At 40.9% G+C, this 18,891-nt stretch overlaps 1 protein-coding gene across 1 annotated transcript in view; it reads right to left on the bottom strand.

Annotated features, from left to right (window-relative positions):
• MED13L (mediator complex subunit 13L) overlaps positions 1–18,891 on the bottom strand; it is a 166,451-nt gene that overhangs the window by 80,112 nt on the left and 67,448 nt on the right. The window contains exons 3-4 of the mRNA XM_059485067.1: positions 6,106–6,190; positions 1,743–1,826 (exon numbers count right to left, since the gene is read on the bottom strand). Coding sequence (XP_059341050.1) covers positions 1,743–1,826; positions 6,106–6,190 — 169 coding nt within the window. The remainder of the gene's footprint in view (positions 1–1,742; positions 1,827–6,105; positions 6,191–18,891) is intronic.

The raw sequence follows: 18,891 nt of genomic DNA, 5'->3' as shown, positions 1-18,891 counted from the left end.
TCAAATCAAGAGTGCACCCTCCAACCCTTAAATCCTCAGTGTCAGATTTATATATGGAATACTTTAAACACAAACTGAGTTTAACATGAACTCAGGTTTTGTGACATCCTCCAGGCCAGATTTCTTTATGTGCAGACTGCACTTCTGTTTACAAATGCAATTATCCCCTAGAGAACCCTCACTGTGCAGGTTGATTTGGTGTTACACACACGTAAATCAGACACAGGATTTACTAATCTGGCAGAATTCTAAGGTGACATTACCTCCCATGCCAGTGCTGCTGCTGTTTTTGACAGACATCATCTACTGTATCAGATGCTTAATTTATTAAATTGATACACACCAGGAACAGGCAGGAGACTCACAAGCACATTTAATCTGAGCACTCAGGCTGCAATGACGTGGATAAAACAAACAGCTTTTGCTGAAAGGAGCTGCCTCTCTTTTCCACAAACTGAAACTGACCCCTACTTACGTCACTTAAGGGAATTAATCTTGCAGAAAATTAAGCTGATGTTGGTATGATCAGAAAAGCAGCAGGGAAAACACGAGGGAGAAAGGTGGTTACGCACAGCCAGGACAGGGGAAGCTATGGAAAAACCTGGACCTTTCCATGGCTCCTTGCCATCAGATCAATGTGAAATCAAAGGTTACACACACACAGTGTCAGCCACAAAGTAAACAGTAACAAAGCAGGTAACTCCAAGCTATGTTAACGCTTTCAGGTTTTAGAAAGGAGACAAATCCACGGTCAATTCCTGAATTCTCTCAAAACCAAATGCAGTTTATAAGCAGCTGGTTGCTACTGAAGGAAGCCAACCGCTTGTAGCATTGCACTGTAACATTTCTGCAGCTAAACCTAGCAGTGAGATCACAATGAGAGGGAAAAGACAGGTCTGATGTGCACGATGATTTCCACCTGTCCCCCTCCTGCCATCAGACGCTGTGTGACTGCAGCTGTGCTGGATGGATGAAGAAGTTGCCACCCCACTTCATCTCCACTGCTCATTACCTTCAAATCTCCCAGCATAACTGCGTGTTTAGTCACTTCCTAACCCAGTTCTGTCAAAATGATTCCCGTTAGAAAATCTGTGTTTCAGCTTAACTCAGATTATTTTTGACAGAACTTGTTTAGCGGATGACTATAAATGCAAGTACCAGAAGATCTGAGAACATTGTAACCTTTAGAGCTTGAGAGGAAATAGCAAGCAGTGGAGCCAGCTACCCCTGTTCCATGGCTGTGTTGCTGTGGGAGAAGCACATTAATCACTCCTATAGGTCTGATCTGTCAGCCTGCCTGAGCAGGGAAAGCCATGTATCGAGGGTGGCATCTTTAAGGAAAATAAATCAGGAAATCTATAGATAACTTATTTTACAGCTTAAAATGTCAGGCTGGGGTTTAGTGTCCAGAAATTAAAATAATTTGTTATAACTGCCTGCAATTCTGTTGTATAATGAGAGGAAAAGGCAGATGCTGCTCAAAAGATATTAATAAATGTGACATTTCTGTGGAGCTAATGGATAAATACCAACCTCGCCTTCTTATCTTAAATTATCATAACAAGGCCTGAAAACTTACTTAATTGCTTTCTATGTATTACTGATGTGAACACGGTGTCTATGCTTTTACTTGTTACATGGCAAAAGAAGCAGGAAAACTACCACCAAAATTCAGCATCCAATTACCACCCCATAATCCACAACACTGACAGGAGCAGGACTTGATGCAGAGATCTCCTTACCTTTTATTAACTGGCTTCTCATCCTTGTCATAGGGCCGTATGAACCATTTCCCAATTCTTACGAAGTTTTTATCCATCAGGCATCTAGAAAACAATTACAGCAACAATTACTAGTTACATCAAACAGTGTAATTAAAGGGAGCCTTTGAACACAGTGACTCTGAGGGATTAAGCAGCTGAATTTCAATCAGACTGAAATATAAGTTTGTAGGTTTTGGGTTCCACTTTTTGTTTTCCCACATCAGTCATAGAAAATCCCTGCCCCATGTCATGATGTTGTCACTAATGCTGAACTTCCTACATGCATTTTCCCCTCACCTTTGCCACAATCTTTTCCACTCTGTGCTACTCTTTCTGCTGACTGATCCCTCATTCTACTTTTCACACTCCTCTTCTTGAACAAAGGCCATTCATTAGTACTGATTCTTTTCCATCCAGTCGTTCAGATTTCAGATGATAAAGAATATGCATTCCCTTATTTTGGCACATAAATAGTACAGTATAGGAATGACAGAAAATTGCATTAAGGGAATATTAACAAGGATTCAATTTTCCCTTCACATGATCCCCAGCATGATTTCAGGTGCTGAAACTCCCACAATTACTGCTCCCTCTGTCAGAAACCTCACTTCATCAAATATACTCCCACATCACCAAAATTAGAGCAATAACTTCCATTTTCTGTGGTCCCTTTGAGAGTCCACAGTTTCTTTTTAGAAACTGCATATTCTTCTTAAAAAAAACTCCAACAGTGAGGACTCAGTGATCAATACCCAATTTAAATGGACAAGTTAGGGAGTGCCTGGTGCCTTTCTAAGTCCACCTGTGCAGATGAATCACAGGAGCAATTTGCCAAACCTGAGTATGCCTCATACATTAAACATGTACACTCGAACATGCTGCCCAAGGGATCACACACAGAAATTCATAATTAAGGCATATTTTTCAGTAAGAGAAATAATATGCTTCAAAAATTCTGTAAAACTGGTTATTTGTTGTTAGTGGTTTATACACCATTACAAGTAATATGCAAACCTTGCCCATACATTTCACATCTATTCAGTATTTTTATTCAGATGAAAGAATTGGATTTTTCCCCTCTTCTAAGTTTTCCAATAGTTTATTTCTATAGCAGCTGCTAGAGATTAGCCAAAACAAAGGGGGAAAAAACCTAAAAATCACATGAAACTTTCTGGGCAAGTACATTCTGCAAGGTTCAAAAAGCTGTGTGATCTACACTTCAAAAGCATACCTAGAAGACACAGGAAATGGATGACTGACAACGTAAATACTAATATGCTCCTAATTTTTCTGTATAAACTTGGCAGAACTTTCTAAAGTTAAAGCTGAAGAAAATTCTACCAGCACTTTCTCAATTAAAGCAAAAATAATCTACTTCAGCTGAATAACTAATATCTTAAACTGACTACGAAAGCTAAGGCAGCAGAGATCTAAAGACATTAGTAGAGGTGGGGAAAAAAAAGCTTCAGCAACTATTTCCCTAGGAAATATTTGCTATCAGAGAGTCTGTCAGTGCCAGCATGTTTTATACAAACAAAAGGAAGTCTGTGAAGTTTACATCAGATCCCTAAAGAAAATAATCTGTAGTAGCAAAAAAATGTAATAAACTCTTCCCATCACACACACTTCAATGCCACATCGCTGTGTCTCACCACAGCAGGTTTAACTGCCTCAAGCTAATGCTGCTTTCCTAGAAAAAAAATCTTCATGGGAAGATTTGTCCTTAAAAACCAGTCAACCCTCCATGGTAAACTAAATAATGGGTTATTTAAGGAATAATCCCATATAAAATCAGAGCCATGCCTGTAGCAGCATGGATCTCAGATGCAGCCGGGTGGCAGTTCACGATAGTATGGTTATTTTTGCTGTATAAGCACTAAAGGTAACTAGTGGTTCACAGTGAGCTGCAACAATGGACTTGTGACAAAAAAAACCTCCCTAATACATGGTCATAAAAAGCAGTTAGTTAATGATATAAGGACATGAAACACCCTGCAGGTCCTGGCTCCTCTCCCCCCTCAGGGCTGGGCGATCCCTCCCTCAGCAGCTCAGCTGTTCCAGCTCTTCACTGGCGCCTGACCTCCTGTATTTCTGATTTTTCCATGAAAAAATGACCTGCCAAGGGCACACCAATCGTTACGAAACAACACCGTAATATTTTGAGTACTCATCCCTCAAATCTTGTAATATTTTCTATACTGCCAATTAACATAATCTGAGCATTAGTGTGCGGGGGGGGGGGGGGGGAGGGAAAAAATCTAAAAAAAATAAAACACAATCAGTTGTGTAAAGGCCATTTTTCTTGCCTTTGCCAGAGTTAGGTCAAAGTTGTGCCCACACATCCCTCGGGCTCCTCCATGAGGGGCCGCTCCACCCTCATGGCTCCTCCTCCCGCCATTTCCTTCCCGCCACGGCCGATCCCCCTCACCCTCCACAAAATAAACACGAAATGAACCCCAAACCCTGCAAAACCGCAACCGCCGGCACCACCCGGCACTGATGGGCCAGAACCGGATCCGAGCCTTCTGCTGTATTAATGGGGCTTTTCCTGAACACCGGGTAAAACAGGACTTTAAAGGTTAAAGTGCTATTTAATAAAGCCTGCACACATGTTGCTATTACTTTAAATGAAGTAATTATTACGTTAAGTTCAGATTGGCTACAGCAGGCCATTTAAAAATAATAAATAAAAAGTGAATAACTTGAATTAAATTCAACTAATAAAGTGTAAAAATTGTAGTCAGGAGAGCAGCGAGAAGATGCTCATGTCCAAGGCTGGGACTGCAGCAGGAGTTGTATCAGCTTATCATGACATGAATCATATCAGCTTATCACAACATTAATCTTATCATAACATTAATCATATCATCTTATCACAACATTAATCATATAATCTTATCGTGACATGAATTGTTTCAGTTTATCGAGGCCGTCAGCAAACACCTGAGGTGTGTTCACCAGCTACTGCTGGAAGAAAAAGATTCCAGTCACAGCTGGACAGAACAGTTCTGCTGACTCTGCCAACTTCAATTTCAATTTCAATTAAGTTATATATTAAAAAGAAATTAAATTTATTTCACAAGTTTAAAGAGGTCCAAAGAATAAAATTAACCACTTTACACTTAAAAGTCAGCTGGCTGGGTACTACAGATTAATAAACACATATCAAATTAATTTTCCCTTTTATATTATACAGCTGCAAAAGAACTAATGAACATTCTAAACTTGGAATTTAATTTTTATACTTTCATTCATTCTAAGTACCCTACAAGTTTTATAAAAATCCCCTGAAGAGACTGATGGGATAGAAAACAGGGAATACAACAACTAATCCTTGTACCGGGGGATATGCACACAGGTAACTCAGTCACCCCATGGAAACACAGCCTTGGTTACCTAATGCAAACCTCATTACCAGTAAATCTACATCAAAGCAAACAGAACACTAAATGAGACAAGATGAAAGTGTTCTCCATTTGCTTATTTTCTGAAAGAAAAAATATCCAAGGCTGCATTCTACAAAATTACTGCAACACAAAGGTGCATTCTATTTTGTTGTTGTTGTTATTATTATTATTAGAACCTCAGAGAAAGTGGGAATAGTCTAATAACATTTAATTGTAAGAAGATATCCAAATTTGTAAGAACTAGGATGTAATACAGGAAGGTGATGATGACCTGAAGAACTACAGAAACAGAAAGAATAAAATTATATAGCCCAAGATGCCATGTCCCACTCAATGGGCCTAGAAAACAAGGTAACCTTAAAAGGTGATAGCTGGATTAAGAAGAAAAAGGGCATAAGTGTATTAACTAATCACAGGACAACTCTGCACTCAGCCATATATAAAAAAATATATATGGCTCATCAGAGCAAGGAACTGTTAAGCTTCACTCTGAATATTGTGCACAAATGTAGTCAAATTTTAACATTCACATAACCAGGATAATTGAGAGAAGAGAGTTAAGAGCTTTTAAGATATGTATCATTTAACCTCATCAAGGCAGTGAAGGTCAGATACAATTACACTCACTAAGCACTTACAGAAGGTGAAAACTCCCCCTTCTTTGCTTTTAAAACAACTCCTTAGCAAAAATCTGAGCAGAAATATGTATCAACATTATTGTTTATATGAGTGTTGAATTTCTTTGCACAGCATTTTATGATAAATTACCAGAGTCAATGACTTAAGAGACTCATCTCTATCCTGTTCTCTTGGATTCAAAGTCTAACTCTAAAAAATGTATTTTAAGATCCATAATAATATAATTGCTCTGTAGGTATCCTGTATGATTTTAAGTATCCAAATGAAATATTTGAGAGCACTAGAGTTTTTCTTACCTTTCCAGAAGATTATGAATTGCTTTGAAGAGCAGGGTCCTACACTCATAGGAAAGTCCATTCTCCCAGAATCCTTCTTCCACCACTACAAAAACACAAAATGTCAATATGCTCAGAACAGGGAAATACAAACATTTATCCAAAACATATCTTCAACAGGTTTAATTTTCAAAGTAGCATGTTTCATTAAACTATTTCAACTATTACCTATAGCACCCGAGCAGCTTTAATCTTTACTTGCCGAAGACGCAGCCTTTGAATTAAAAAAAAAAAAAAAAAAAAAAAAAAAAAAAAAAAAAAGAAGCAAATACAAAAGCATAAAAGCAAAGCCATTTGTTTGTAGCATTCCGTATTCAAGTACAGGGGTGAAGAATGCACGATCATTCTTTGCCACCACTACTGAGAGATCCTTTAAAACTTAACCACAGATGCCGACAATCAAGAAACAAAGTGAATCATTAAAGGTGTAAAATCAATTTACATAACTGAAACAACTCCCCTGAACCTCTCGCTGTCACACTCAAGTGCAATTCCTCCATTGTACTGACTTCAACTATTGCAATTTTAGCAATACACAGCAGATTTTACACCAAAATAAAAACTATACACTCAGTACTGAACTGCAGAGATTTCCGAGTTTAAAAAAGTAAGTCTAATTATCTCTCGGAGTAGAATGCAGCCTGAATTAGTCACCTGAAGGACAGACAACCCTCAGAAATATCTGCTGTCCTTACTCACGGCTTTTGGGTGCTAAAACTGCCAGGAGTAGCACTATTTCTGGTATGCCTGTACCAGATTCTAAATCTTACTCAGCCAGAAAACGCAGAGTGAAAACAGATTATAAAACAACTTTTTCAAGGAGTAAGAATTCGTTAATTGTCTGAGTTCTGTCATTTCAATTTCACAAGAGTAGTCGGCAAATCTTTAAAAGTGCAAACATAAAATTCTACTGCACCTTAAAGGCGCTGAATACTTCACACCCCTCCCTGGCCAATTTGCAGGACGAGACCTCCCAGCAGCGCGTCTATCGCTCAGAGATGATTATCTCAGCATAGTTTACAACCATGTTTAAAGGCAAGCTTCTAAGGAGTTAGTGCTCCATGGAAAATACTAATATTGTCAGCAGCCTTCAAAGCCTCGAGCCGCTGTTCTGCTGCTTCTGCAGGAGCTGTAACTCACACACTCAGACAAGAAAAGGAATATTTTTTGCATGTGCAATGTTGTGATATGTTAATGTCGGTAACAGAGCCTCTCTCTTCGTGCAGAATGGAAAAGGCCGGGTTTTAGAACCTAAAATCACCTTATCTGACAGCACAGGACTTGCTGGGAGAATGGAGACACAGACCTGTGCCCCTGGGCACAAGCAGCAGCCAAGGAGCTTTTCCTTAGAAACCACTGCAGGCCCTTTAATGCTTGCCAGCCTCGCTGACACCGAGGATGTAATGGGCCACGGCTATTTACTGCACAGAACTCTGCTTTCATGGGTAAAACACTGTGCTTAAGGGACTCAGAACCCCCGTGCACAGTCAGAGCTATGGATGTATAAATTCTCAACAGCCCAGAACTACTGAAGCCCCAGAAGCTGCGAGGCAGGTCGAGTCTTGCACTTAAAAAATTCATAATCCTCAAATATATGAAAAGCTACAGATTAGTTACACTATGAGAGATCACATCTGCATGGAAATTCAGTATTTAAATTAAAAAATCAAAATTTTGGACAACATCATGAAATTGACAGAACCTGTAAAAGTCAAAATAAATTCACTAGGCTGTACTGCCAGTACTGCCCCTGCTTTAGGAACTTCATGCAAAATAGGGGAGACAAGAACCAAGTCTGATTTTACAGGAAAGTTCCCACCACCAGTTCTGAAGTTCTCAATCCTAACTCCCTACGTACTCCTAGGTATACACAACAGACTAACAGGACCCTGTCTCAGTTTATATAATCTCTCAGAACTATTTTCTGCAAGTATAATTTTGCCATTTCAGAAGAATTCAGATCAGATCACACTGCTTCACACCACTAAATGTAATATTCCGTAGAGTTGGGATAATTTTAATCCAGAACTCTTTTGTGTCTGGACATCACCTGTATTCTTTTTCCCTGCTCAGTTTCCCTGGGCTACCCCAGCCTGTTATTCCTCCACAATCCCAGACATGAAAGCACCACACATCCCAGCAGGAGGGACTGGGTGAGGGAATGCAAACTGGCAGCACTCCCCCTCCCTACCCACCACCACAGCTGCATCCATGGCTGTCCTGCACTCAGCAGAGGAAATGCTTGAGAGGAAGGTGTCCAAAATCCAAGGAAAAGCAGGGAAAAGCAATGCTAACCTTGCAGCCAAGTCCCAAGGGTCAAGTGTGCCATGAGGTCAGACTGGATGAGGAGCAGCAGTGGAGTGGGACAGGGAAAAGGGGAAAATCTGGAGTGGTATCAACCCTCAATATTGTAATTTTCCAAACTGCCTTTCATAGTACACAGAACTCACATAAATTATATATTAAATGGAAATAAAATTACTTCCCTATTAAACTCTAAGTGTATCACAAGACATTGCCATAACCATTTTCCTATAATAAATAATGCCTTTAATTCCCAGATATATTAAAGCACTATACTTACTGTAATTATCTCTAATGCTTCTTTATCCTACTAAAAAAGTAGATCTTACAATTAAGAGCATGTACATATGTGTGATGCCATAAAAATGAGGAGGAAAAATTAGAAGTGCAGCATTTCACTTTCTCTCTGCTCTTTGGCTCCCTGATCCAGACTCCACAAGAAAAGTGTTGAAATGACTGGAGCAAGTTACAACATCAGGATGCATATGGTGACCAATAAAAAAGCTTGGCAAAACACTAGAGGTTAGACTATCCCTGTAAATTCCAAAGTTCTTGACACTTATTATTTAACTAGACTTTAGATTTTGAAGAGTATTTTAAATTCCTTATAGCAAATTGAAGCCTAGGAAATAGTCTCTGTCTCTCTACATGATGATTTCTAATGCTTTTAACACTCAAAACATTCAGCTCCAGCCCCCCTCAGCTTTCCCATGCTCCTGATAGCATTCCCAGGCACAGCCAGCAGAACACAGATGCTGTGCAGGTTCAAAACTTGGGAACACCTCTGGCCTGTCCTGGAGGCATTTCTGTTACTTCAGTTGAAATACTTCTCTTTAGACCCAACAAATGCAACACTGAACAACAGGTGTGAAAGACATCTTCCAAAACAGAGAACTTCTAGGAGAACAATCAAGGACAGATGGAATGTTTTAGTGAGGGAAAGCACAACAGAGCACAATTTTCCTCCATGGAAGTCAGAGCAGAGGATGAGTTTGGAGAGGCAGCAAAGCCCCCAAAGAGGGGACAAACTGTGGGTCACTGCTTGCCAGGCCATGGGGAGACGAAGCCATGGCTGATGCAACCCCATCCTGGGCAGGGGTCAGCCTGGGTGACCTCCAGGAGCCCAAGCTCCTTCTCACCAGGGTGATCTGTCAGGTGACTGCTCCTCCACTGGGACAGGTTTGTGCACACATGTAGCTGTAGCTCTGTGTATAAATCCGTATATTTCTGTGTATGTTAACTACCCTATGCAAGCTTCTGTACACTCTGGAGAAGGATAACACCTGGGAGAAGCTTTTACTTTAACAGGCAGCTCATCCCCTTCTCGCTGCTCTGCAGGAGAGGGAGAACTTCACCACGTCATTTCTCAGCAAAAGAAGCAACTGCTTTCCTTAGTTATGTTTTGTTTTTTTTTTTTAATTAAATTAGCTCCCAAAATAAACCACTAAGTACAGCAATATTCTGTCTCTAAAAATCTGGATTCTCAGAAAAAAAACTATCAAGAATAGCAGAAAATCCAGGACAAGAAAAACGTGTATCTGACACTTATAATGGATAACAGTGGAAGTGTTAATCTCACTGCTGGTGTTCAAACAGAATGGGAATTAATCAACAGCCTTAATATATAAAGTTTTTAGGCATTTGTTATGATTTTGTTTTCATAGGTTCAAAAAATGAATAAAATACTTGTGCTGATTTTTATGTTTATTCTTGCAGATCAAATGTTAAAAGAATGAAAGGCAACTACAATAATTTAGACTTACACGGGAAATTTATAATTTAAACATACATTAATGAGCATATTAGTTGGCTTGGGATCTTTTTTATTTTCAAGTCAGAGATATTAAGGTCTTCAAAGTGTCCAACAATTTTTATGAAGCCATGTTCTCAAAAAAAAAAAAAAAAAAAAAGATCCATTATAAAAATTTCAAGGAGAGAAGTCACAGCAAAATATCAAAGCAAATACTTCAATAATTTTAGGTCTCCCAGCAGAGATACTGGAAAGATAATAAGATCTCTGTTCTGCTTCAGTGGCCAAACTGACATATTTTACTTAAAAGAAATATAGGAAGGAAGGAGAGGAGGCAAGTCGAGGCTGTGTCGGTGCTGCAGAGACAGTTATACCTTTAAGAAATCCAGCCACCCACATTTTAATAATTCAGGTCACACTGCCTTGTGCAGTTTAAAAGCAGAATTAGTTTCAAAGAATACATATTTCCTCAGAGCTATGTTACATATTTCCTTTTAATGTATCATATTGCAGCAACAGCTGAAATGAACGTCTAGACATCAAAAACAAGGCTTTATTCCCACCTACTGCTTTTTTACCTCAGGCATCAGAGCTAATGAAACCCATTATCCAGAACACTGCCCTCAGTTACCACATTGGCCACTGCAAATATGAAAAAACACTCTGGGACAGCACCAGTTATTCAGCCATTAAAATTACTGAAAATCAATTTCTTGCTGCACATTGCAGAAATACTGATAGATTAAAGCAGGACACATGGGACAAGGAGATTACTTCCAGGGAAGATTACTATGTCAAACTGCTGAGGACAGGGACTTACTCAGCTCCTCAAGATTCACATTCAGAGCAGCACATGCTCCTTCCTAGCCTTTGATATTTTGCCTCCTTGTTACCATGAAATATGAGGGATGTGAGGTTTTTCCAATGTTTTAAAAACACATGGCTGAACAACTCCAACAAAATCACACATAAAATTACTAAAAGCAAGCATTTAATTTTTCATCTGTATTTTTATTAGCGTACCCTTAAAACAATATTTCAAAAACCAACGAGCATTTTGAAGCATCATTTCTCCTAAAAAATTGAGTTAAGAGAGTAACAACACAATGCAATGGTACATTAATTCTGAAAAACTATATTATACCCATAAAAATCCAATTAAAGACAACGCCATTGATCAATCATTGCTATACTGCCATTGATCACCTTGTAAAATCTGTGTTTGAAGTCATTAGTGATTAAATTGACTTATTACTAAATCAGATTCAACCCACTTAGAGATCTAATTTCCTTGTGCTGGTTATGATCGTAGGGAAATTGTGCTGCTCACTCGCACAGGCCAGAGAATCCATCTTGGCTCTCTTCCCCAAGTCAGCTCAGCACAAAATGAACCAAAACAGTGCAAATGCTCCCCAGAATGATTCATTTGTGTTGCTCTATTTCCAAACACAGGGAATATTCACTGGACACGCACAGAAGCGTTTCCAATCCATATCCTCCCAAGGTATCCTTAACAGCTTCCAGGAAAATCAGAATATTAATGGAGACCATGGCTGGAGATTGCTGCTCAGGCACAGCCCGAGTTTGCATCTCAATGCACCGCAATTTTCGATATAAAAACCAACACTTGCAAGCAGAGTTGACTATGAAACTAAAATTGTTGCACTTCAGAAGGATAAATAAAACCTTCAAAGGCAACAGCTGTTGAATATCACAGGAATACTCCGAGACTTTAATTGTTGCGCATTGAAACAGAAATTAGCATAATAGCTATTTATTGAAAAACAGATGGTAGGTAACTATCTGCACTTAGATTGTGTTAGCACTACTTAAAGGAATACTTTTATCGCTTCCCCAATCCCGGTAGGTACGGAGTTGTTTTTTATAAAATATACATTAAATTACATCCTCTCCCTGGCCCACACACTCACATTCCTGAGCTCCCGCACGGCCTCTCCTGCCTTTCACCAGCACACACCACAGCCAGATCTTCACAGGGAAGGTTTCTCAGCAGCTTGGTTAACCAAAATTATTATCTATGAAATCAGAACGAGCATTTTTGTGCAATTACAGCTCAAGTCTGCTCTCTCTGTAGGAATGCAGACGAGCTGTGCAGAGAGCTGAGCTGCTCGCTCCCGAGACAGGACAGATTCCAAACCAAACCATGGATTTGCCGTGTGGTTTTTGTTTTGAATGCTTTCTACAATCACCAGAAACAGTAAAAGGAACAGAAATAAGGCACAATTTTATGTGGTTTACACAGTTTCCCAAAGCAAAGCAGGAAGTTGTATGCAATGGGAAACCTGCTCTCGCATGCCAGAAAATCCCTCCAATCCCTGATTTACGCTGTTTCATTTGTCCCACCATGTGTTTGTGTTAAGCAGGCTTATTTCCAAGGCACTTTATATTTCTTTGCAGAGGTATTTCCCATAAATGAAAAGCATAACCTGACCACAGTGAAAAGGAACTAAAGGTCTGGGGAGATTTTCACCATAATTTCCTAAAATGTACCAGGCTAAGGATACCAGTAGAAAAGAAGTATTCTCTTAACTTTACTCCTTGGAGTTTCTACAATTTCCTCTCACATTTCTGAACTTTTCATTTTCCATCATGTGTTCAACTCTTTATTCCAAAGACATTAAAGGTAGTTTGTCAGAAGAAAATAAAAGCAACCCAAAAAACTTTGAAGGAAAATACAATTTTCAAAAGTATACTATGCTTTCTTAATCCCAGAAACAATCTGTACTCTCCAAACTTGATTTGCTCTCTTCTTTCCCCTTCCAAATCACCCAAGTTTTCTTTATTCCCATTTCCAGTGACCACCTGGGCCTTGCAGCCAGTGTGACCCTCAATTCCACACATCAGCTGCAACCCCCACTTCTGCCTTTTGATCTCCCCAGGTTCAAGGTATGGAGTTCCTGCAGTGCCTGTGCAGCAGGGAAACCTTCCTCAGCACCATCAATGCGATGAGGAGGACTCGTATTTTTCCTCTCTAAACACAACTGGTGCTTACTAGCACTGACGGGACACTGACTGCATTCCCTGCTCCCAGGGCTCTGCTGGAGGTTACGGAATGTACTAGGGCAGCGAGTCTCTCCGGAGAAATCAGAGCGAGTCCAGCCATCCCCGTTTCCTCAGAACAAGCCCGAGTTCAGGGCTTGTTCTGAGGAAAAATGCCGTCCCTACTTGGAAAGCGAAAGGAACCCGGAGTCTTCCCTCACTTCCCAGGCATGCAGGACGTCACTGCTGGAGCACAGCTCAGTTCTGAGCGCGGCACCGGGCTGAGCCCTCCCTGCCCTTCCACACGGCCTCGCCTCAGAAACGCCCGCACGGCTCCAGACAGGCGATTCCGCTCAGACTCTGCAGCCCCGGCCCGCCTCGCTCCCATTCCCATTCCCACTCCCAATCCCACCCCGCCCTCTGGCCGTGCCTCCCGGTCATCCACCCCCACAGCCACAGGGAGCTGCGGCGGCACGCCAGGGCGATCCCGGGAGCTCCCCCGGCCAAGGGGACACGAGTCACTGCCGTGCCCAAGGGGACCGGGGCCACACGAGTCACCGCAGTGCCCGCCATCGGGCCGCTTCCCGCCGCCGTCCCGGGAGGGCAGCGCGGCCCCGGCCCCGCAATGAGTCTCCATCCTGATCCCGCAGCAAGGCAGCCCGGGCTGCATTCCTCGCTGCTTCACGGCTGCTGCGTGCCACAGCCTTTAATCGATATGTTAGGACGACAGCTGGAGGAAAGACGAGATCTCCAACACATCCAAGGAGACATTTATGGAGAAATCCCGGGTGTAACGTGCCCAATCTCCCCAGGCCCCCGGAGCTCTGCTTCCACCCAGCTGGGCTCTGCTCTGCGGAACAAGAACTGGTGGTACTTCCACCTCAGCTGTACGCCGACTTAACCAAGTCAACATTTGGGTTTCCATCAATTCAAATTTAAGTTTACCCTTCTGCATAAAAATTAAGAATTGTGCTTATTTTTCCTCAGTTCACATTTGCTTTTGTTCCTGTATCGCTACTTGCAGCCCCCAGGCTCCTATTTTCTTCCTTTTTTATTATTTCTCCAACCTAATGGTTATAGAAATAACAATTTTCATTAGAAAATCTTGTTTTCCTTAACTTACTTGTAATGCTATATTGTGAGAAAACAAGATCTGGGTTTAAGAAAGGGATACAGGAAGTATTTTTAGAGCAGTTTCCGGTGTTAAATACACATCATGTTCCCCACACAAAATAGCCAAAGGTTGTACGTGTGAACTACAACACTAATTCCATTATACATGGAACATATTAGATAAGTCCTCATGTTACTATTTGAAAATAGGAAAATATGTGAATAAATATATTCTTTTTCTAGGTTGTACATACTTTCAAAGTAATGTTTTAAAGCTTGTTTTACTACTTCTTTTCCTACCTCCCTGCTGGAATTCATTATATTTTACGCAGAAATAAACGACAAAATTGACTTTTCAATTTGTGTACTTAAAACCTTGCTGCAGCAAAAGCTGAAGGACGCAAAAAACCTAAACCCCAACCAACAATGTCCAAAAACACAAAAGTAAGAGTTAGCAGCAGGCAACCCCAAATTTAATATTGCTGGCAGGTTTTTAGAGTAGCAAAGTTAAGCAAAGGTCCCTTCCAATCCAAACCATAACATGATCCTGTAGGTCTTTCCAAACGTGACTTTCAGCTTGGGATTTTTATCAATTAGGGAATAAATTTCAGCTTACAAGGTTTATATTCTTCAGAAACAGAGGGTGAGGCTTGAGCAGTAACCAACATCAGCACAAAAATGGTTATGGTCAGATCTGATGCTTGCAAATAAAATACTTGGAAAATATCTTTTCAAAAGAAAATATTCTCAGTTTTGCAACCATTTTTGGAAATAAAAAAAACAAATGAAAATGCATCTTAAGTTGAGGTAAGAAGAACAGTGTAAATGAAATATCTTTTTATAAATGTGCCAGTGAGAACCTTTTCCCTCATATCCATGTCTTTTTGGAGAGGCCAGGAGCCTTCCAAAACCACAGGCACAGAATAAAAACGCAGAACAGACTTCAAAGACAAAACAAGCATATTTTTGTCATTTTGTTTGTTCTTTACTCCCCATAAAACATGCCAAAATACTTTGTGCTCTTCTGTAAGCAAATGTTTACTGGAGTTTGCTGCTACTTGAACAGAAGCAAAAGCAAAATAACAGTTCTGTGTTGAGCTCTGCCAGTGAAGGGCCTGAACTGGAGGAAGCAGAATGTCAAGCAGGTTTTTAAGCAGGTTTTTAAATCTATTTTTGTCCTTTGAGGAAGCCAGCAGAGGGAGCTGGCTGGGACTCGGTCTGGGCTTTTCACCCAGGGGCTGCTTTTTCAATTAAGAAAAGGATCCAAGATCACACAAGCTAAAAATAAAACTTCAGAGGAAAAAAAAAATTGACCACATGCAATAATAAACATATTAGGAGACAGCAGGTTTGGAGTGGGGACAGTGTAAGTGCTCCTTTTAAAATAAAACCCTCCATATGAAACAGCTTTGACAGCAGAGAAACTTCCTTGAAAAATAATCTGATCAAATGTGGGAAAGGCTCTGGAAGATCTCTGAAATCCTGAGGTCCATTACTTCTGCTGGCTGAACAGATGCTTGCCCCAAACAGGTACCAAAAGCTCAGTGTAGGAAAACAACCCCTCCTCCTCCCCATCCCTGCCTTTCCAAGCAGGGACTACTGCAGATGCTCTTTCAGATGGGGACAGAAAAACAATTTCTTCAGCAGCACATTCTTATTTATAATAGCATGTTTATTTACTCCTGTTTATAAACAGAAGGTATTACAGGGGGAAAATAATGAGGAAGACACAACATGGCATTGGGAATGGAAGAAACAAATTACTGAGGTCTGGAAAGCTCCTCTGAAATAGAGGAGTCCTTGGAATTCCACACAGTAATAAATTAAACTACAAGATTTTACAGACTGAGACTACCAAGTACTCAGCTTTTCTCATGATCTTTAAGGCTGAACATATATACAGCAATTATTAATTTAAAGCCAGACCTGTTCTGTAAGATCTCTCCTGTGAGAATTACTGCAAACAAGAACCCAATTGAGCAGGATCCCTTGGGGATGAGCAGGCTCCCAGAGGAACACCCAGGAATAGAAAGTTGTGATTTAACTTTCTATTCAGTCAAAAAAAGCACTGCAACTTCTGACTCCTCTACACTTGGGACTCCTAAAGATCACTTTTATAAAATTTGAGCCAACTGACCACATTTGACCACTACAAAAGAATTCCCCTTCCCAGGCATCCCCTGTGCTCACTGCTGGAGTTCTTTCCCATATCCATATTTCAGCAGGAGCCATCTCCCTCACTGCTGGTTCTGCAATGCAAATGCAATATGTTGTTCACTTTACAGGCTGTTGCCATGGATATTAATGTGATGTCATAAATTGTTACATCTTCATTGCAGAAACAAAATGAAAGAGCTTGGAAGCAGGAGAAGAATAAGAACTCATCTAACCAAGCATATTTAAGAATAAGCAACTCTTGTACAAATCACAAAGAAAAAGAGGCACATAAATGTGTATTTTAATTTAGTGCTGTTGAATGCTTCTCTAGGTAAGTGCTTCCTAAAAGATTCTAAATTCCCTATTGAATTTTTTTATTGGACTGTTACCTGCACAGTGGGACCTCCTCAGCAACAGATGGAACAGCACTTCTGAAATTCAGCTTTTCACCACGGTTGGAAATGTATTTTTCTGTTGGAAACATCAGTTTCTCAACTCCACTTTAAATTATCAGGCAGTGGCCAACCATCCCAGTAATGCCAACATGTCTTGTCCCTGCTTTTCCTTTCATTCTAGAGAGTTTTTGACTGATCAATTCCATTCATGGCATATGGGCCATAGCAAGTACTTAATTTTCTATAAATCAGGGTTGTGGCTTGCCCTTCAAAATTATTACTGACAAGTATTCCTGAAGTTTTTCCTCTCCAAGGACTTCTGGAATCAACAGTAACAAAATGTTCCTTTGCCTTATTAAACAGTAGCTAAGATTACAACAAGTTAATCTACTTTATCTGTAGATATACACACAGAGAAAAGAATGATTTAGCTTAGAGAAAAGCAGAATACAGTACAAAGCACACCCAGTGTTCCCAGTCACAGAGGATTTCTCTCATTTTCAATTAGTCAAGCTGTCTGGTTTAATCTTTTTCCCAAACAGTTTAGCTTTGCTGAGAGTGGATTTAACTAAGTCAAAAGACACACAGCAAGTGGGGAATGAATGGGCACCTCTGCTGACCTGCCAAGGAGTAACTGCCTGGGAATAGGGACAAACACATCCCCAGTCCCTTCCACTGCCACCAAATGGACACCCAGAGGTGGAGCAGCGCTTGGCCAAGGAGAATCCTGTTGCTTTCTGACTCTCTCCAGACCATGGTGCCAGGAAACCCAAGCACTCCTCAGCTCCTGAGCATTTATTTCCTTTGGCCTCACACCTGGCCTTCATTTCTGGGCTCTTGTGGCACTTCTGAATCTACCCATTCAAAGGTGAGGAAGCCATCCTCTTACAGTGGTGAGGTGTTCCATTTCCAAACCCCCTTGAATTGCATATGGAATGGGATAGATGCACAGCCTTCCATTGAAATAGAGCATCCCACACCCCCACAGTTCAGATCTCATCTTCAACAACCCAAGAGTATCTTCCCTGGTCTTGTCTGTGGCTTCCACTTCCTCATTCCATCTAATCAGGAGTTTTAACCTGTTCCTCCAAGTCTCTCACCCTTGACTCTCCATCAAAATTCATTAAATACCTTTTGTTCCTATGACTCCACCCATTTAGGGGAGGAGGAATACTCATCAAAAGATGTGTCCACCATTCCAATATCTCCAAGACTTAAAAGGCTACTGAACAGCTGAACAAATAGAAAACAAAAATAAGTTTCTTGACATCTTTTTAAAAAAGGTGTTCTGTAATTGCAGCTTTACTAGTTTGGGAGATGTTCAACTTTCTTGGCTAAACCTGTTTAATTCACTTGCTCATGAGAGCTCCTGCTGCCAGTAAAACCCAGTGAATAGTCCCCTTCCCAGTTTAGCCCAGTCTCTCTCACCAGCTGCATTTCTTGGTGATGGCACCACTCCCAGTGACTCCATGGCAGCTGCACTGGTGCATCAGGTGTTTTGGGACAATCTGAACAACTCAGGCAACACAGGGGTCACCTGTTCAAATCCTATTTTTAATTCAGGAGCTTAAAGGGCAAAACATCCCTCAGCCACCCATCTATCCCTGCCCACCAGGAGAAGCCATTCCCAATGAGCTCTCCCTCCATCCCTTGTCCTAAGGCCCCCTCCAGCTCTCCTGAAGCCCCTTTAGGCCCTGGAAGGCTGTTACAAGGTTTTCAGAGAAGCCAAGGCAGCAGATCCCCATTAACTGCTGACTTCTGAAATACTTCTTCATTGGCATATTAAATGGTACCATTTAATTCAATTCCCACACCCAGTGGGTCCCTATTCTGGGGAAGCCACCCAACACAGAAACTCTGCCATGGCCCCTGCTCTGAACAGTTAAGCAATAGCTGCTGTGTGAGCAGTAATATTGAGAATTTATTGCCCTGGAAGGATTTGTCTCCTACAGCCCTACAGACTGAAATCCAGGGTCAAAGGGCAATAAAAGGTCAACGAGCCCTGCAGGGCAGCCTGAACACACCATA

The sequence above is a fragment of the Ammospiza nelsoni genome, chromosome 18 (assembly GCF_027579445.1).
Source record: "Ammospiza nelsoni isolate bAmmNel1 chromosome 18, bAmmNel1.pri, whole genome shotgun sequence".
Taxonomy (NCBI): Eukaryota; Metazoa; Chordata; class Aves; order Passeriformes; family Passerellidae; genus Ammospiza; species Ammospiza nelsoni.
This window is presented reverse-complemented; position numbering and strand designations above follow the sequence as displayed.